General features: G+C 58.0%; 3 protein-coding genes, 1 long non-coding RNA gene and 1 pseudogene across 8 annotated transcripts; 3 read left to right on the top strand and 2 right to left on the bottom strand.

Moving 5' to 3' along the window:
- The first annotated feature begins 2,661 nt into the window (after positions 1 to 2,661).
- LOC134738587 (uncharacterized) lies at positions 2,662 to 3,760 on the top strand. The gene is made up of 3 exons (XR_010124421.1): positions 2,662 to 2,766; positions 3,109 to 3,245; positions 3,332 to 3,760. It is a non-coding gene; the product is annotated as an uncharacterized LOC134738587 (long non-coding RNA).
- A 1,002-nt stretch (positions 3,761 to 4,762) lies between these two features.
- BICDL2 (BICD family like cargo adaptor 2) lies at positions 4,763 to 13,859 on the top strand. Of its 2 annotated transcripts, none has more exons than XM_054453604.2 (10): positions 4,763 to 4,850; positions 6,209 to 6,520; positions 10,535 to 10,750; positions 10,873 to 10,989; positions 11,091 to 11,237; positions 11,957 to 12,151; positions 12,267 to 12,416; positions 12,869 to 12,999; positions 13,230 to 13,350; positions 13,425 to 13,859. In XM_054453604.2, the coding sequence occupies exons 2-10, from the start codon at positions 6,239 to 6,241 to the stop codon at positions 13,590 to 13,592; spliced, it is 1,527 nt and encodes a 508-aa protein (XP_054309579.2). In that variant the 5' UTR covers positions 4,763 to 4,850; positions 6,209 to 6,238; the 3' UTR covers positions 13,593 to 13,859. The 2 variants fall into 2 exon arrangements, with proteins under 2 accessions (XP_054309579.2, XP_054309580.2); XM_054453605.2 differs by having other exon boundaries at positions 4,767 to 4,850; positions 6,225 to 6,520.
- On the bottom strand, positions 4,977 to 5,609 carry LOC129015510 (putative uncharacterized protein FLJ46214; annotated as a pseudogene).
- An 88-nt stretch (positions 13,860 to 13,947) lies between the features above and the next one.
- Positions 13,948 to 17,712, bottom strand: THOC6 (THO complex subunit 6). Its single transcript, XM_054453607.2, has 13 exons — positions 17,348 to 17,712; positions 15,884 to 15,999; positions 15,718 to 15,782; positions 15,540 to 15,643; positions 15,418 to 15,455; positions 15,292 to 15,340; positions 15,118 to 15,189; positions 14,924 to 15,026; positions 14,789 to 14,838; positions 14,632 to 14,694; positions 14,425 to 14,535; positions 14,205 to 14,339; positions 13,948 to 14,128 (listed from the first exon to the last, which is right to left on the bottom strand). Exons 1-13 carry the CDS (start codon positions 17,384 to 17,386, stop codon positions 14,048 to 14,050), a joined length of 1,026 nt encoding a protein of 341 aa, XP_054309582.1. The 5' UTR covers positions 17,387 to 17,712; the 3' UTR covers positions 13,948 to 14,047.
- Positions 17,713 to 17,733: 21 nt separating this feature from the next.
- HCFC1R1 (host cell factor C1 regulator 1) lies at positions 17,734 to 19,088 on the top strand. Of its 4 annotated transcripts, none has more exons than XM_054453608.2 (4): positions 17,734 to 17,866; positions 18,183 to 18,239; positions 18,352 to 18,480; positions 18,715 to 19,088. In XM_054453608.2, the coding sequence occupies exons 1-4, from the start codon at positions 17,772 to 17,774 to the stop codon at positions 18,848 to 18,850; spliced, it is 417 nt and encodes a 138-aa protein (XP_054309583.1). In that variant the 5' UTR covers positions 17,734 to 17,771; the 3' UTR covers positions 18,851 to 19,088. The 4 variants fall into 4 exon arrangements, with proteins under 4 accessions (XP_054309583.1, XP_054309585.1, XP_054309584.1 ...); XM_063654568.1 differs by lacking the exon at positions 17,734 to 17,866 and adding an exon at positions 17,946 to 18,029; XM_054453610.2 differs by lacking the exon at positions 18,183 to 18,239 and having other exon boundaries at positions 17,735 to 17,866.
- Positions 19,089 to 19,209: the final 121 nt, after the last annotated feature.

The following is a 19,209-nucleotide window of genomic DNA, read 5'->3' as shown; positions in this document are numbered from 1 at the left end:
TTTAATAAGTGGGAGAAAACACTTGGAAACATAAGCATACATCAAAAAAACAAGTTGCAGAACAATGAATTCAGTGTGAAATATTTTATATAAAGGTTTTAAATGCTCCAAACAATACTACCTACTATTCATGGACTTAGCATACGTCATAAAAGCCTGGAGGCACCTGGGTCTGGACGCAAGTTATTTCTACCAGGCTGCTTCTGGGGAAGGGCAAGAGGAGAGTGGAGTTCTGCTGGCCTCTGGATGCCCAGCATAGACTCCTAAGGCATTGTGAGATCTGAGAAGGCTTCCCCAGGGACGAGACCCCTCCTCAACTCCCAGCCAAGACTCAGAACCCCCCAGGGCTCAGTGGGTGGATGGAAAGGCTGGGAGGGCATTCCAAACTAAGCACCAGGGAAGCTGGCTTGTTTGGACTGGAGAGCAGGTGAGGCTGGGTGATCATCCTTCCCTTCTTTTTTTTTTTTGAAATGGAGTCTTGCTCTGTCACCCAGGCTGGAGTGCAGTGGTGCGATCTCAGCTCACTTCAACCTCTGCTGCCCGGGTTCAACTGATTCTCCTGCCTCTGCTTCTTGAGTAGTTGTGATTACAGACGCGTGCCACCATGCCCGGCTAATTTTTGTCTTTTGTTTTGTTTTGTTTTGTTTTTTTTGTTTTTGTTTTGAGATGGAGTCTCACTCTGTCTCCCAGGCTGGAGTGCAATGGCGCGATCTTGGCTCACTGCAACCTCCATCTCCCGGGTTCAAGCGATTCTCATGCCTCAGCCTCCTGAGTAGCTGGGACTACAGGCACCCACCACCACACGTGGCTAATTTTTTGTATTTTCAGTAGAGATGGGGTTTCACCATGTTAGCCACGATGGTCTCAATCACCTGACCTCGTGATCCACCTGACTCGGTCTCCCAAAGTGCTGGGATTACAGGCGTGAACTACTGCGCCCGGCCAATTTTTGTATTTTTAGTAGAGATGGGGTTTCAGCATCTTGTCCAGGCTGGTCTTGAGCTCCTGACCTCGTGATCCACCCACCTCAGCCTCCCAAAGTGCTGGGATTACAGGCATGAACCACCGTGCCCGGCCAATCCCTCCCTTCTTAACCAGACATGTCCCAGCCTCCCTGGGACTTCCCTGAGGTCACTCTGTCCCTCCTATTCATCTTTCTCCTGGGATTGGCAGGGAGCCTGGGGGTGAGGGAGGGCTGAGGGCCCCTGCGCGCTGGGTGGCCAGGACTCTTAGGGCCAACAGGGAGATGGAGGCCAGGACTCCTAGGTCCGGAGGAGACTGAGGACCAGATTCAAATATTCAAAGCCAGGCACACTGGCTCATGTCTCAGATCCCAGCACTTTGGGAGGCCAAGGCAGGAGGATTGCTTGAGGCCAGAAGTCGAGACCAACCTAGGCAACATACAAGACCACATCTCTACAAAAAATAAAAAAGTTAGGCTGGGCGTGGTGGCTCACGCCTGTAATCCCAGCACTTTGGGAGGCCGAGGCGGGCAGACCATGAGGTCGGGAGATCGAGACCATCCTGGCTAACACAATGAAACCCTGTCTGTAGTCCCAGCTACACGGGAGGCTGAGGCAGGAGAATGGTGTGAACCCGGGAGGCAGAGCTTGCAGTGAGCCAAGATCGTGCCACTGCACTCCAGCCTGGGTGACAGAGCAAGACTGTCTCAAAAAAACAAACAAAAAATAAAAAAGTTAGCAGGGTATGATGGCATCTGCCTGTAGTCCAGTCACTCAGGAGGCTGAGGCAGGATGATCGCTTGAGCCCAAGAGTTCGAGGCTGCTGAGGCAGGATGATCGCTTGAGCCCAAGAGTTCGAGGCTGCTGTAAGCTATGATCATGCCACTGTACTTCAACCTGGATGACAGAGTGAGACCCTATCTCCGAAAAAAACAAAAACAACACAAATTTCCCAAGAGTGATTGAGGCTGAGATCTAGGCAAGCTGGGATCAAGGCTCTGCTGTGTACCCACAGACAAATGACTTAGCCTCTCTGAGCTGGGCTCCTCACCTGTGAATGGCGTGACCTCATACGGTTGCTCTGAGGATGAAATAGAGTGTGACATGCAGGTGAGTCATCTCTGGTGGCCACGCGGAGATCACCAGCAAGGACTAAGTGCTGGCGCTTCACAGTCATTTAATCCTCACACCTGGCCAGGCACAGTGGCTCACGCCTGTAATTCCAGCACTCTGGGAGACCGAGGCGGGCAGATCACCTGAGGTCAGTTGAAGACCATCCTGGCCAACACAGTGAAACCCTGTCTCTACTAAAAATACAAACATTAGCCGGGTGTGGTGGCGCACGCCTGTAATCCCAGCTACTTAGGAGGCTGAGGCAGGAGAATCGCTTGAACCCGGGAGGCAGAGGTTGCAGTGAGGCGAGATCTCACCACTGCACTCCAGCCTGGGGGAGAGAGCGAGACTCTGTCTCAAAAAAAATCCTCACATCCCTATAAGCTAGGAACTATCATCCCCATTTTACAGATGGGGAAACTGAGGGCTGCAGAGGTTAATCAGCTGAAGGGCACAGGCACACACATCACATCTGGTATGTGGCCAACTGGATCCTGGACCGAAGCCATGTGATGCCAGCACCCATGGGCCAAGCACTTTACTGTACTGTTTTATTGGTTCGTTTCTGGTTTATAGGTCTACGCTCCCTCCCATGGCCCAGGTGGACTGTGAACCTTCTGGGACGAGGGCTGTAATCACTTCATCCTGGGATGAGCTCAGCCTGGCAGGAGGCGCTCAAGATGTGCTAAGTGTGGGTGTGAGTGGGGCCCAGGGTGAGTGGCATTTGGAGGGGACACTGAGCTTATATTTCCAGAGGATCACATAGCAGCATCCAGGGGAGGCTGGGATGTCTTCAGTCCTCCAGTGACTACCAGGCTGCTCCCACAGGTGCAGTGGGAGAAAGTGTCAGGCTTGCTGGGCAATGTGGCTCTAAGACAAATCTCTGGCTCCCCTACTCTCTGCTGGCAGAAAACCCTGTCCCAGCCCCAGGACCCAGGACTCCCAGTTCCTAAGTCCCCCCTCCAAGGAGTCCTTGTTCCCCTTTTCCCACAAGCCAGGAGTCCCAGCCCCCACCCTCCTCCTATTTTTCTAGAACCCAAGTAAGTAGCCCCTAGACCCCCAAGACTCAGGAGTCCTGACCCCCAGCCAGAGGTGCACGGACCCAGCTGACACCGGCCAGCCAGAGCTGATGTGCACAGACCCTTCTACCTCTGCACTCCGTGACGCCAGGTGAGTAGCTGGAAGTCAGCCGAGGAGCGGGTATTGCATCATGGAAATTGGCAAATGCAACGAGCGAGGGCTTTTGTTTTAACCAGGGAGCCTGTTGTTAAACGCTCAGCAGCACGTCGCTGCTCCCAGCCTTCCATCTGTCCTGCTCTCCAGGCCAGGAGCCCCTGTCATGAGGTCCAGGGAGCCCTGGAGTCTGGAGATAAATCGTGACAAGACACAAGGCCGTGGATGGGGCATCACTGCTGCCCAAGCCACCCTGGGTCCCCAGCCCCGGACCTTCCCATCTCCACACCAAGGCCCCTGTCCCAGACAAGAGCATGGTCCCCAGCTCTACATAACTCAGGAACTGAGAACCCCAGGTGTGGAGCCACACGGACTCGGGCATGGCTCTGGGCAAGTCACTTTCACTGCCTGGGCTACAGTGACCTTGTCTGCAGCAAGGGAATCAGCAAAGAGCATGACCCTAAAGCCACACTTGTGCTGTTCACCTTCAAGTTCTGACCAGGGGACCCCAAACAAGATGGAGGACCCCCCTCCGCCCCCGAGCCTCAGCTTCCTCATCTGTAAGATGGGGATGACAGCAGTTCCTCCTCATCAGGTCATCATGAAAGTCAACAAGTTGAGCCGGGGAGGTGGCTCACTCTGTAATCCCAGCGCTTTGGGAGGCTGAGGTGGGCAGATCACGAGGTCAGGAGTTTGAGACCAGCCTGGCCAACACATTGAAACACCATTTCTACTAAAAATACAAAATTAGCTGGATGTAGTGGTGCACGCCTATAATACTCACTACTCTCCAGGCTGAGGCAGGAGAATCACTTGAACCCGGGAACGGAGGCTGCTGTGAGCTGAGATGGCACCACTGTACTCCAGCCTGGGCAAGAGGAGTAAAATTCTATCTCAAAAAAAAAAAAGGTCAACAAGTTATGCCTATAAAAGAGTTTACTTGGCCAGAAGCAGAGGCTCATGCCTGTAATCCCAGCACTTTGGGAGGCCGAAGCGGGAGGATTGCTTGAATCCAGAAGTTTGAGACCAGCCTGGGCAACATGGTGAAACCCCATCCCTACAAAAAGTACAAAAATTAGCCGGGCATGGTGGCATGTACCTGTAGTCCCAGCTGCTGGGGAGGCTGTGGTGGGAGGATCGCTTGAGCCTGGGAGGACGAGGCTGCAGTGATGGTGCCCCTACACTCCAGCCTGGGTGACAGAGCAAGATCCCATCTCTAAAAAATAAAAAAGACTTTACTTAGCAGAATGCTTAAGATGTCAGATTCGCTGTTGTTGTCATTGCTAATAATTTCCTACCCCACAGAGCAAGGCAGTCGTGACGGGAAAGGAGCGGCGGCTACCTCAATGTAGAATCTGCAAACAGTAGATGGCTCAGTTAACTGGCCGGGCCATTTGCAACCGCAGCAGGTTGGGCCAGTGCCCCCCACCCAGGTGGAAGCGACTCTCCCTCGACCCCGCCCGGCCATTCAGGCAGCCAGGGAGCGCCCCGGCCCCGCCCGCGGCCCCGCCCCTTCACCTGTGTCGGCCGCACACCTGCAGCCGCCTCCGGAAGAGGGGACCGGAGACCGCGGGGACCTCGGAGGGAGCCCGGCGGCTTCGGGTGAGAGCCTGGGGGACGCCGAGGGCCGGGCCCCTCGAGCCTGGGGAGGGACTGGTCCGGCCGCGTCGGCGGAGAAGGTGGGGGAGCCGGGGCGGGGGCAGGGGAACCGGGGGCGCCGGCAGGAACTCAGCCGTCGGGGGTGAGCCCAGACGCTTCTCCGGGCTTCCGACGCCTGGGGCTGGGGGTCGGGGGGCTGGAGGCCCCAACACCTGGGCAGCTAGGTGCGGAAGGGGAGGGGGAGCGGTCTCCAGGTCCGGGTCTCTCGCGTGGAGGGGGGCGGGGGAGCGGGGCCCGCGAGGGCCAAGTCAGGGAGATCCCCGGGAGCGGCCTGGGGGCGGCTGGGCTGGGACCACCGTGACACTCATGTCCTGCGAGCAGGGCTGCACATGGACACCGGGCGAGAGGAGGAGGGAGAGCACGGGTGTGTGTGCCTAGTGGGTGGTGACCCCCTGGAGGGCTGGGGCTGGTAAAGCTGTTGTGTCGGGCCCTCTGACCCGAGCCCCTGAACCCCAGCCCCTGAGCAGCCCTAGGGGAGCCCAGGGATCCCGTCCCCAGGGGCGGACCTGGAAGTAAACAGAAACTCCGAGCCGCGCTGCGGCCGGCACAACCTGTTACCTCGCCCTGTCCTGGGCCCCACGCCAGGGCTCTGGGAAACTGGGGGGCTGAGGGTCAGGGCTCCTGAGTCCGGAGCGGTGGGGGCATGAATGCCTGAGTCCGTGGAAAATGGGGACTGGGGTGGGAATCCTTGGTGGGGGACATTGGAGGTGGGGACCTCTGAGTCTGGAGGGTGGAGTGAAAGCACCTGCTCAGGAGGTAACAGGAGAGTGAGGGCGAGAGACCTGGGAAGTCAGGGGCTGGGATCTGGGCTTCTGGCAGGTGAAGGAGCTGGATTCCTGGGGGCGAAGATACCTCAGTTCCCAAGCCTTAGGGTCCTGCATTCCTGGGAGGAGAAGGGGCTGGGCTCAACTCCAACTGCTGAGTCCCTGAGAACCTGGGTTCTGGGAACTGTCTCAGATGGTGAGGGGCTACAAGCCAAACTGCTGGTTCTGGGAAGAGAGGGGACAGGGAGCGGAGGTGGCCTGTGGCCCTGGAGCACTGGAATGAGCTTTCCTGGGAACAGAGATTGTCTGGCAGAGGCCAAAGGCTGGGCAGGTCATTTCCTTCTGCTTCCTGCCTCAGTTTACCCCAGGGATATTAACGGAACTGGGTAGCCAAAACACAGGTCATTAACCCTTTGTGGCCCAGGAAGCCCTGGCTGCAGGACCGGGCAGGCTGGCAGCAGGTGGATAATTCCTGGAGGGCCAGGTGTTTGGTGGAGGGTGAGCCCCTGTCAGACTACAGAGTAGAGTGTCCCGCAGCCACCTGTCCCCACAGATGCTGCAGGTGACATGAGCTCTCCAGATGGGCCCAGCTTCCCGTCGGGGCTGCTCTCAGGGGGCGCCTCTCCCAGCGGCGACGAGGGCTTCTTCCCCTTTGTGCTGGAGCGGCGGGACTCATTCCTGGGAGGGGGCCCAGGGCCTGAGGAGCCCGAGGACCTAGCCTTGCAGCTGCAGCAGAAGGAGAAAGACCTGCTATTGGCCGCGGAGCTCGGCAAGATGCTTCTGGAGCGAAATGAAGAGCTGCGGCGGCAGCTGGAGATGCTGAGCGCCCAGCACTTGGAGCGTGAGGAAGTGAGCTAGCACTGGACGGGGCGGGTTGGCGGGTGGGCCTGGAGAGGACGACGGAAGGGAGTCAGGCAAGGGAAGGAGAGAGGAGCTGGGGAGGACAGCCGGGCGAGGCGGGGACTTTGGAACAGGACAGAGCTGGGCCCAGTCCCCCTGGCAGTGTTGCCCAGTGGCAAAGAACATGAACTCTGGGTGCCGGGCACACTACCTCACACCTGTAATCCCAGCACTTTGGGAGGCCAAGGCAGGAAGATCACTAGCCCAGTGTTCAAGAACAGCCTGGGCAACATAGTGAGACTCTGTCTCCACGAAAAATAAGAAAATTAGCTGGATGTGGTGGTGGCACCTGTAGTCTCAGCTACTCAGGAGGCCGAGGCAGGGGGATCACTTGAGCCCAGGAATTTTAGAGTTTGAGGCTGCAGTAAGCTATGATCCTATGATCCACTGCACTACAGCTTGGGCAACAGAGTGAGATCCTGAAAAAAAAAAGGAAGGAAGGAAGGAAGGGGAAAGAAAGAAGGAAGGAGAGAGAAAGAAAAGAAAAAAAGGAAAGGAAAGGAAAGAAAAAAAGGCATGAACTCTGAGGATTAAGACCTGGATTCAGGCCAGGCATGGTGGCTCACACCTGTAATCCCAGCACTTTGGGAGGCTGAGGTGGCTGGATCACTTGAGGTCGGAACTTCAAGACCAGCCTGGCCAACATGGTGAAACCTCGTCTCTACTAAAAATACAAAAAAAATTAGCCAGGCGTGATGGGGTGTGCCTGTAGTCCCAGCTAACTGGGAGACTGAGGCAGGAGAATCACTTGAACCTGGGAGGCAGAGGTTGCTATGAGCCAAGATCATGCCACTGCACTCCAGCCTGGGTGACAGAGCGAGACTGCATCTCAAAAAACAAAAACGAAAACAAAAAAAAACTGGGTTCAGACCCTTGTCCAGCTGTGTGACTGTGGGTCAGCTGCTGGCCCTCCCTGGATCTTGTGTCCAGCTCCTCAGCAGTATAGCGGAACACCAGGCAACAGTTATGGGTGTCCATTCCTTGCCTGGCACTGGGCTGAGTGCTTTCCATGACTCTCCATTGATTCTTACCCAGCCCAGTGAGGTAGGAACAGTTCCCTCTGCCCAGGTTCTATTTTTGGCCAAATTCTTGCTCTGGGGCTCATATCTGGTCTCCTGAACACCCTCCTTCATCTGCTGCATCGGCCCCAACCACTGACCTGGGTAGCTAACCCTCTCCACCAGGCCACCTAGTGGGCATCTCAACACAAGTGGCACTTGATTCCATGCACTCGATTCCATGCCCCCATCACCTGCTGTCCCCATCCTTGCCTTCCCAACCTTGAGGACCAGAGCCTGTGCACCTCCTTGGACTCTTTCTCTATTTTTTTTTTTTTTTTTTTTTTTTGAGACAGGGTCTCCCTCTGTCACCCAGGCTATAGTGCAGTGGTGCAGTCATAGCTCACTGGAACCTCAACTTCACAAGCTTAAGCAATCCTCCCATGTCAGCCTCCTGAGTAGTTGGGACTACAGGCACACATGCACCACCATACCTGGCTAATTTTTGCATTTTTTGTAGAGATGGGGTCTCACCATGTTGCCCAGGCTGGTCTCAAACTCCTGGGCTCAACCAAACTGCCTGCCTCAGCCTCCCAAAGTGTTGGGATTACAGGTGTGAGTCAATGCGCTCAGCCAACCTTTCTTGAGTGTACAAACTCCCCCCAATATCCACAAGCCCTTTTGATTCTTCTAAACTCCAACCACCCACTTGTCGGCTATGCAGCCTCCAAGCGGATCACAGATCACAGCCTCCATCACTTCTGCCCCAGACACTCCAGCCACCTGCTCCTGAGTCCCCAGCTTCCACTCTTTTATTATTATTGTTATTTAGATGGAGTCTCGCTCTGTCACCCAGGCTGGAGTGCAGTGGTGCGATCTTGGCTCACTGCAACCTCTGCTTCCTGGGTTCAAGTGATTCTCTCACCTCAGCCTCCCGAGTAGCTGGGATTACAGGTGTGCACCACCAAGCCCAGCTAATTTTTGTATTTTTAGTAGAGATGGGGTTTCACCATATTGGCCAGGCTGGTCTTGAACTCCTGACCTCAGGCGATCCACTTGCCTCAGCCTCCCAAAGTGCTGGGATTATAGGTGTGAGCCACCGCGCCCAGCCCCCAGTTTCCACCTTTGACCCCTGCAGCCCATTCTGTAAGGGACAGCCCAGGATTTTCAAAAACTGCAAATCAGATCATTTCACTCCTCAATCAGAATCTCCCCCTCACACTTAGAATGAAACGAAAACCCTTCCCCACAGCCTAAAAGTCCCGGAGAACTGGGTTCCTCCCCGACCTCATCACAGCAGCACCACCCCTTTCTCCCCTCCTCCAAGAAGGGCAGCCGAACAACCCTCTCCCCGACAACGAGGGCTCTTTTCAGTTCCTCCAGGAACTCACGCTTGTTCCCTCAGGAACTTTGCACTTGCTGTTCCTTAATGCCTAGCCTTCTTTCTGGTGGCTCTTCTTGTCCTGCAGAAGTCAACTCAAACATGACATCCTCCTTGAAGGACCCTCCACCCCCACCCCACTCCTTACTCTCTATCATTTCCCGGGTCTCTTTACAGCCCTTACTGTCTCCCTGAAACTACCTGGCTCCGGCATGTGTCCATGCCCTCTGGACTGTAAGCTGCTTGAAGCAGTGAACTTGGTGGTCTCACGAGCCGCTGACAGCAGACCCCAGAACAAGTGGAGCTCAGGAAATGTGGGAGGATTGATAGTAGTGTGGGTGAATAGACTTAGAGATATCAGCAGAGCCGAGCATCAGCCAGGACAAAATGACCGTGAACCTGACAGCTTAATCCTGAAGCTGTGTTGCCTTTACAGTATTCGGTTAAGAGTTCTGCTGCCTGAGTTGGCATCCCTGCTTTGTGAAGTTATTGTGTGTCGGCTGGGCACGGTGTCTCATGCCTGTAATCCCAGCACTTTGGGAGGCTGAGGAGGGTGGATCGCTTAAGGCCAGGAGTTCAGGACCAGCCTGGCCAACATGGTGAAACCCTGTCTCTACTAAGAAAACAAAAAAATTTGCCGGGCAGGGTGGCGCACACCAGTAATCTTAGCTACTTGGGAGGCTGAGGCAGGAGAATCTCTTGAACTTGGGAGGCGGACATTGCCGTGAGCCGAGATAGTGCCACTGCGCTCTAGCCTGGACCAAAGAGTAAAGATCTGTCTCAAAAAAAAAAATAAATAAATAAATAATAAAAACAAAAATAAATGACTGTGTGTCCTTAGGCAAGGCACTTAGCAACTCTTGAGCTTCAGTTTCATCTGTAAACCCAGGACGTTAGCGATTCTCCCTCTAGTGGATGAAATGAAGCAATGCAGATAGAGCCCTAATGCAGGGTACCTGCCAGTCACTGCAGCAGCTGTGGCAATTGTCACCTTCATCCAGGCCCATCCCGCTTTGAGGGCCTAGAGAGAGTGGGCCAGAGGTTAACCCCCGACTCATCTGCCTCCCCACGCTGGGCATCTGGGTGTGCCAGGGCGTTCCCCTGCTGGTCAGACAGGTTTTTGGGCCAGGGCGGGGCTGACCAGGGTTAATTAGAGGGAACTGGCTAGGAGGAGCTGGGGAGGGGGCTGGGCAGAGTCCAGGCCTCCAGAGCCCCTGGAACACAGCAGGTGTGTGCTGCTATGGGCCGGGGCTTGAACTCTGCCAGACTCAGGCGCCAAAAACGGCGCTTGCGACCTCGGGTCCAGAAGCCCAGGCAGCAGCTGCAGGTGAGTGGTCATCAGAGATCCCCACCCCCACCCTTGCCCCGGGCCCACGCGTCCTGTCTGCTCGGAACCTTCCCTCTAAATCTCTGGGTCTTTCTCACTCTTCCTCCCTCACTCTCCCTTGCCTTTGTGTCTGTCTTGGACACAAGGCCCCCTTAGGCTTTCTCCCTAGGTGTCTGTCCCTCCATCCCCATCTCTCTGTGCCTGCCCAGTCTCATCGGTGCCTCTCTGCCTCTGTCCCTCTGCCCTGGCCCCCACAGCGGCTCCAGCAGGAGAACCACGAGCTCCGGCGAGGCCTGGCAGCCCGAGGAGCCGAGTGGGAGGCCAGGGCCGTGGAGCTGGAAGGGGACGTGGAGGCCCTGCGGGCCCAGCTTGGGGAGCAGCGCTCGGAGCAGCAGGACAGTGGGCGAGAACGGGCACGGGCCCTCAGCGAGCTCAGCGAGCAGAACCTCCGGCTCAGCCAGCAGCTGGCTCAGGTGGGATGGCCCTGACCCCAAGGCCCTGGACAAGGTGGGGGAGGATGCCTGGGTCCCCAGTGGGGAGTAGGTGCATTGGGCTTTGTGCTGAGGCTCCTCTGCCCCTCCTTCCACCTCCCCAGGCCTCCCAGACTGAACAGGAACTTCAGAGGGAACTGGACACCCTTCGGGGACAGTGCCAGGCTCAGGCACTGGCTGGGGCAGAGCTGAGGACGCGGCTGGAGAGTCTGCAGGGGGAAGTGAGTGTCAGCTGGGGCTGGGGGATTATCTGAGCCAAAAAAGCCGGGCTGGGGGCGGGGAGGGGGCTGCCCCCCTCCCCAGCTCTCAGGCCTTTCCCCAGAACCAGATGCTGCAGAGCCGCCGGCAGGACCTGGAGGCCCAGATCCGAGGCCTGCGTGAGGAGGTGGAGAAGGGCCAGGGCAGACTGCAGACCACCCATGAGGAGTTGCTGCTGCTGAGGCGGGAGCGGCGGGAGCACAGCCTGGAGGTGACCTGCACGACTGGGGGACTACAACTGCCTGGACCCTTAGCAATGGCTTCAGGGCTTTCTGGGAGATGAGGCCAGAGCTGGATCACTGGGAGGCCCAGAGGCTGGCCCACAAGAACATGGGCATTAGCCCATGGGCAAGTGGGAGCTACGGAAGGCTGTTGAGCAGGGGAGGCATGCTCTTAGAGTGCATCAGAAGATGGAAGAGCAGGAAGCTGGAAGCTGAAAGAGCAGGGAGGGGGCTGATGCCAGAGCTCAGGCCAGGAATGACAGCCCCTAGACCATGGCTGGGCAATGGAGATGGAGAAAAAGAAATGAAAAGAGAACGCAAGGTCTGATGTTAGAGATCAAAGGAGTCTGCACTTTGGGGTCAGCTTGCCTGCCTTCGCATCCCAGTGTCCCTTCTTACTACTGTGGGACAAACAGCCTCAGTAGCACCAATAAATGCTGCATCAAACAATTACTGAATGAGGAGATAGACTGGGCAGGGGAGGGGATGGGGCTCTTCGAGGTGCGGCCCTGCTGTATAGGCGAGGAAACTGTGTATCTGCTGAGGGAGGTGCACCGCCCAAGGCGGCCAGCGATCCAGGAACGGGAACAGCCTGGGCCGCTGGGGTGCGGGGCCCTCCGCGGCGCCCCCGTGTGGACCTGCCGCGGGATGTCGGCGTTGGGTGCGTCCCGCTGACCGCCCGCGCTTCTGTCTGCGGGACCGTCCACAGCTGGAACGCGCACGGTCAGAGGCTGGGGAGGCGCTGAGTGCGCTGCGGAGGCTGCAGCGGCGCGTCTCCGAGCTGGAGGAGGAGTCACGCCTCCAGGACGCCGACGTGTCGGGTGCCTCGTTGCAGTCAGAACTGGCCCACAGCCTCGACGACGGCGACCAGGGCCAGGGCGCGGACGCACGCGGAGACGCCCCGGTGAGCTCGTGGGGCCCCAGCCCCCTTACCTGTGCCATCGAGAGGGTTGCAGGCTCCACCTTTCCTCCTTTCCCCAATAGACTCCATACCACTAACCCATTTCTTTGGCCCACAGACCACCCGGTCCCCAAAGACCCGAGAGGCGTCCAGCCCCCAGCCTTCACCCCCGGAAGAGATCTTAGAGCCCCCCAAGAAGCGAGCATCCCTCAGTCCAGCGGAGATACTGGAGGAGAAGGAGGCGGAAGTGGCCAAGCTGCAAGATGAGGTGGGGGAGACAGCACGGTGCTGGATGCAGGGCCCCTCCAGCTGTCAGTTTCTGTCTCCCATGTCCACCTCCCAGCCTTTGCCCACTAAGCTCCCTATACCTGGATCGGCCTTCATCTCAACAAACTTACTTCAGGAGCCAGCCTGTATGCCACCTCCTCCAGGAAGACTTCCTGGACAGCACCTCTCCGCTTAGTTCCACTCCCAATGCTTCTCCCTGCATCCCTCCTGCAGGGTTGTACCAACTAGCCCTGCTCCACCCTGCTCCACCCCACCCCGCACCAGCCTGAGGGGCTCAGAGGGCTCATCTCGGAGTCTCCAGCACAGGGCCACAGCTGCCTGGGGTGTCTGTCGCAGGCAGAGGGCTGGGGAGAGCCAGAGTCGGGGCTGCTGGGAGAAGCAGCGACTGGAAGGCCCATTGGCCCATCTGCCGCACGGCCCTTCTGCTCACAGATCTCGCTGCAGCAGGCAGAGCTGCAGTCCCTGCGGGAAGAGCTTCAGAGGCAGAAGGAGCTGCGGGCGCAGGAAGACCCTGGGAAGGCCCTGCACAGTGCCCTCTCAGACCGGGACGAGGCCGTGAACAAGTAAGCCTCAAGCCATTGACCACCGCCCCAGCGCCCTCTGGGCCCTCCTGGGCTCCTGATTCCTCTTCTGATACGGGTTATATGATCCCCATTCCCACCCAGGGACCCACTGACCTCCTTGATCTAGGTGTTGGCAGCCCTCCTCCAGCCCAGGTCCAGAAGTCCCCCGCCACCCCGGCTCCCTGAGGCCCTAGCGCCCTCAAACGTGTCTTCCGCCCCTCCCCGCCTAGGGCCCTGGAGCTGTCCCTGGAGCTCAACCGCGTCTCGCTGGAGCGAGACTCCCTGTCCCGGGAGCTGCTGCGCGCCATCCGCCAGAAGGTGGCGCTCACGCAGGAGCTGGAGGCCTGGCAGGTGAGGGGCGGGGCCCGTGTGCGGGGCTGGGCAGGGGGCGGGACCGGCGCTGAGCCGACCGCGGCCTCCCGCAGGACGACATGCAGGTGGTGATCGGGCAGCAGCTGCGCTCACAGCGCCAGAAGGAGCTGAGCGCCGCCGCGTCGTCGTCGACCCCGCGCCGTGCCGTGCCCCGCTTCTCGCTGCGCCTGGGCCCCGGGCCCGCCGGTGGCTTTCTCAGCAACCTCTTCCGAAGGACCTGACGGCTGGGCCCAGAGGGCTGCCCTTGCCCACTTAGGGGCTCACTTTCCTCTTCTGTCCAATGGAGCGACAGGGCCCAGATTGTCTTCCAAAAGGAGCTGATGCCCTCCCCGCCCCAGGATGCTGGGCAAGGGCTCATCGGGAGCAGGGGCTCATCCGGAGCAGGGGTCAGCTTTGTGGGGCAGGAGCCCCAGGTGGGTGGCAGGGGCAGGTGAACAGAGCTATTTTCTGAATCAATATAGGTCTATCTTTCCTAGGGCAGGGATGGGGCTGGGTATTTATGTATCAAGATAGGACAGAGTAATATATAAATCACTCCACCAATTTGGTCCCCATTCGTGGAAAGAAAGAGCATGGTAAAAAAGCCTGATACTTTATTGTAAAAAAAAAAAAAGAAAAGAAAAAGAAAATGAAAAACACTCTAAAACCCTGCGCTGGCTGGGGGTGTCGTCGGAGATCAGAAGGACAGGGAGAAGGCTCGGTAACCCAGGTTGGTGAAGACATCCACCCGGCAGCTGTTGCCTGCAGCTGTCAGGACCTGGAGGAAAGAGAGGCATGACTGGCCTGCCCACACCCCTGCCTCCCAGCCGCCCCGCAGCCCCTGCCGGACCCACCTTGCACTCCGGTGCGGCCGGCTGCTGGTTGAGGCTGAGGCTGAGCAGCCCTGGGGAGGAGCCGGGCACCTGGGCCTTCAGCTCCCCGCTCAGCTGCCACTGGTTGACACAGCGGCCCTGCCCAGCTGACAGAATCTGCAGAGGACAGGGAAGGTGCTCAGGGGTCAGGACTGAAGGGAAGAGTCAGTGGGGGTGGCAGAAGTGAGACACAGGGACTCACCAGGTCCTGGTAGAAGGTGACGTGCTTCTGTGGCGCCCGGATGGGGAAGACAGTGGTGGGTGTGGAGGATCGGAGGTGCCAGAGGGTGAGGGCTGGGCCCCCTCCACAGACCTGGACAGAAAGGTGGGAGTCCCCAGCTGTGAACTACAGGCCCATAGCTGACAGGGCCCGGAGCTGCCATCCCATCCCACAGTCTGCCCAGCTCACCATCCAGTCAGAATCAGTTGCCAAACATCCAATCCAGCGCCCATTGTGGGGCCTCGAGCACTCCTGGGAGGGGGAGGGGAGGAGGGAAAGAGGTGAAGACCTGGAGGATTCAAGGAGTTGGGGGAGAAGAGGACAATGGCCACCGTCACACCCTCACCTCGTGCTTATAGACCTCGATCGTCTGGACCTCCTTGGCTGTGCGCAGGTCTGCGGGGAAAGAACTGTGAGTGGTGCCCCACTCACCTCAGCCTCCTTCACTGCCATCTTGCCCTCCAACCAGCCACCTGCTTACCCCAAAGTCGAACAGCTCCGTCCTCGCCACCTGACAGCACCTCTGGGCTCCTTTCCCGCAGTGCCAGGCAATGGATGTAGTCTGTGTGGCCCCGGAGGACCCTCTGCATGTAGAGGGGCGATGTCAGGATGAGACCTAGGAAGAGTGCCTCTCCCTGACCTGGACCTGCTCTAGGGCTCCAAGACCCTGCTCACCGTGAAAGTCCCAGTTTCAAGGTCCATAGTGTGCAACTGACAGTCTCCCCCAGCCAGGATGAGGGAATTCTCCTGTGGAGGAGCAGGGTGAGGCAGGAAGTCAATGTCAAATCAGGATAGGCAGAGGGTGAAGGATCAAAGTTTGGACCAAGAACAGTCACATGGGGCTCAGACCTTGGGGACCAGCAGCAAAGCATTGATCTCGGGCACTTCCAGGCTGGTCCTGGGGAAGGAAAGGCAAGGTCAGTGAGGAAGTGGCTTCACCCTGATGCACCCTCTATCCACGTGGCCCTGGCTCACCTGTATGGAGGCTGACGACGCCACAGCTCCTTACAGCCCTTCAAAAGGGAAAATACCAGGTGACCTCAAAGGCTCTCTCTGGGTCCAGGCACCCAAGCCCTTTCCCAAGCTCGACTCCTTACCTTCTTGAGCATCTCCGCCCAAAGCCAGGCCTTCACCTCCCCATCCCCAGCACTAAGCAGATGTCGATCGGTGGAAACCATGCTATAGACAGGCCCATCATGGGCTAAAGAGAAATGCAGAACTGAGTGAGCCAATCCCACCCAAAGTCCTGAAGCCAGACTCCACAGCTATACCCACCTTGGAAAGTCACCACCGGCTTCTTACTTTCCTCTTTGGCTTCTGAGCTCAAAGCAGCAGACAAGCTGCAGGGGACAGCGGAGGGGACCCAGGAGTCAGAAACAGGGGCATCTGTCCCATGAGGGCCAAGTGCCAGGGCTAATGGGTGGACAGCGGCAGAGGGTACCTGAAGATGGCAATCTGCCCATAATTGTTGCCAGCCGCCAGAAACTTCCCACATGGTGAGACGCTCTGGGAGAAGACGGTCATATGGAGCCGCTGCAAGGCCTGGAACACCTCTGTCTGCAGGGAAAGACTGGATGAGGCCTGCCTGGGACGTATGAAACCTCCCATCCACAGATTCCTCCCTGCTTCCCCCAACACCTGCCAGGCCTCCCACTGTCCTGACTTCTCAGCCTTCTTTTGAGGCGGCCCCGCCCCAAGCCAGCACCTGCCCATGCAGCCCCATGGATGGCTCCAAGAAAACACTGAAGAAGGGGAGAGTTGAGGTGATGCCTCAGGGACCTCTGAGCAAGCACCCAGGCCTCTCCTACCAGCTTCCTCAACTGACAAATGGAGCTCACAGAAGATTCCATCACAATTAGATGAGCTAGTGTATAGACAAGAGCTTTGCATGGGGCTGTCACTCAGTGCTTAAGCCGGGTGTGGTGGCTCATGCCTGGCATCCAGCGCTCTGGGAGGCCAGGAGTTTGAGAGCAGCCTGGGCAACATAGTGAGACTCTGTCTCAACAAAAAACTTAAAAATGTGGGGCCAGGCGCAGTGGCTCACTCCTGTAATCCCAGCACTTTGGGAGGCCGAGGCAGGTGGACCACCTGAGGTCAGGAGTTCAAGACCAGCCTGACCAACACGGAGAAACCCTGTCTCTACTAAAAATACAAAATCAGCTGGGAGTGGTGGCACATGCCTGTAATCTCAGATACTCAGGAGGCTGAGGCAGGAGAATTGCTTGAATCTGGGAGGCGGAGGTTGCGGTGAACCGAGATGGAGCCATTGCACTCCAGCTTGGGCAACAAGAGTGAAATTCCATCTCAAAAAAAAAAAAAAAAAAAAAAAATTTGGCCGGGCGTGGTGGCTCACACCTGTAATCCCAGCACTTTCGGAAGCCAAGGCAGGCAGATTACCTGAGGTCAGGAGTTCAAGACCAGCCTGGTCAACATGGTGAAACCCTGTCTCTACTAAAAACACGAAAATTAGCTGGGCATGGTGGCACACGCCTATAGTCCCAGCTACTCGGGGGGCTGAGGCAGGAGAATCGCTTGAACCTGGGAGGCGGAGGTTGCAGTGAGCTGAGATCGCGCCACTGCACTCTAGCCTAGGTGACAGAGTGAGACTCTGTCTCAAAAAAAAAAAAAAAAAAGGGCTTTGCAAGAACTAGAAAATTAAAAAAAAAAAAAAAGTGGCTCTACCACCCCAACATAGAAAAACGTACTGATTTATAATTCATACTCTCTGACTTGCGTTAAGCCCCTGAAGCACTTCTGGGTTACTATCCCGCCCCCCTGGTCAGAGTCTGAGTTCCACAAATAGCCCAGGCAAAACAGGGATCAGGGCAGGATTCCCTGCCCGCCCCGTCCCAGCCATGCGTGGACTACAAACCCCAGAAGGCAACGCGCACCACGTCCGTCTCACCTGACCCAGAGGCACCACGAGCGGCACAGCTCGCTCCATCTCCAGAACTACAAGTCCCAGAGGGCTCCGCGCGCGACGCAACCTCACGAGGCCTTACGTGCCTACAGCGGTTCCTTTCCGTGGCGCCCTACCGCCTTCGGCGCGAAGGTGTCTGCTGCGTACCGTCCCGAACCCCAGGAGCCGAGGTGAGCGCCGCGAAGACCCCCGACATTAAGAAGTGGCGTCCACCGCAGCCCCGTTAAGCCGGATACCTTCCCCCACCCCGAGGAGCAAGCCTGCCTTCCGCCACGCGCCGCCCGTCTTCCGCACCCGCGCAGAACCTCGCCGCTGTGCCCGCCTAAAGCCACGCCCATCCTCGCTTGGCCACGCCCTCAGAGACTCCTCCCCTGTCGCCCAGATCCCACCCGCAGGACCCCAAAACCCAATGATCCTGCAGCAGCCCTTGGAGCGAGGCCCCCAGGGAGGGGCCCAGCGCCTCCCACGGGCCGCCTTGGGGGTGACTCGGGGCCTGGACGCCAGGTGCGTGTAAGGGACCAGGGTGGGCCTGACCAAGGGCCGCAGGAGCTTTGGGTGGGTGCTCAGGGCTGGTCTGCAGGATGAACACGGGGTGGGGCGAATCGGCCGGGCTTAGGCGTGATCTGAGATGGGATTGGGGCTGCGGCTCAGGGTCGAGACTTCCGAGGTACGCTGCTGGATGGCCCAGGAGAGGGGGGACCGGCACCAGCTGAGACAGGAATGGGCTTGGGGCTCCTGGCTGATGCTGCAGGCTCAGGCGGGCAGATCCTTGGGAAGGGGCCAAGAGGGTGGGGTGCACCAGGCTCTCTTTTTTTCCCAGCTCCCCTCTCCGAGGAGCTGTGCCCATGAGCACCAAGCGGCGCCTGGAGGAGGAGCAGTGAGTTTGGGGGCAGGGAGGGACTCCCAACAAGATCTCTGTCACCTCTGGTTCCCAACAGGCTGCCTCCTGTCTCAATATCCCAGCCTGCCTCTCTCCCATCTCTCCCCAGGGAGCCTCTGCGCAAGCAGTTTTTGTCTGAGGAGAACATGGCCACCCACTTCTCTCAACTCAGCCTGCACAATGACCACCCCTACTGCAGCCCCCCCATGACCTTCTCCCCAGCCCTGCCCCCGCTCAGGTAGGCTCCTCCACTGGCCAGGCCTTCTGCAGAATCACAGGCGGTCCTCACAGCTGACCTCAGGTCCTGCCTCATCGTGCCATTTTTAGCTCTAGCTGACCTCTGGGTTGTTTCCCATCTTGGCTCTTTGGAAAGTGCTGAGAACCCAGGAGCCCCTGGGGACCTGGACCTGGTGGGAGGTGCTCAGCTAGGCCAGCCTCAGCCCCATGCCCTGACAGTCATTTCCTCTTCTAGGAGCCCTTGCTCTGAGCTGCTTCTCTGGCGCTATCCTGGCAGCCTCATCCCTGAGGCCCTCCGTCTGCTGAGGCTGGGGGACACCCCCAGTCCCCCTTACCCTGCAACCCCAGCTGGGGACATAATGGAGCTCTGAGTGCTGGTGGACAGTGCCCCTCCCACCTTCCTTCTTCCCCACAACAGAAGAGACCAGCGACTCCCGCAAAGGGACAAGGTTCCTCCCTTTCCTGCAGACCAGGCATCTGGGCACCAAGACCTTCCCTCAACAGAGGACACTGAGCCCAACGGAGTTCTGGGATGGGAGAGGTGGGAGCATGGGAAGGGAGGCATCCCACCCCCAAGAAGAACTGAATAAAGATCACTGAGCAAAGGAAGGATTCAGTCTGGAACCTGGGGCTTTTGGGGATGGTGGAGAGGGCAGAGGCGTGGGATGCTGGGGTTTCTCCTCAAGATCTTCCCTGGAAAACTGTTAGGGCCAGCCAGGTCCTGGCCGGC

This window comes from Pongo pygmaeus, chromosome 18 (assembly GCF_028885625.2).
Source record: "Pongo pygmaeus isolate AG05252 chromosome 18, NHGRI_mPonPyg2-v2.0_pri, whole genome shotgun sequence".
NCBI classification, from domain to species: Eukaryota; Metazoa; Chordata; class Mammalia; order Primates; family Hominidae; genus Pongo; species Pongo pygmaeus.
This window is presented reverse-complemented; position numbering and strand designations above follow the sequence as displayed.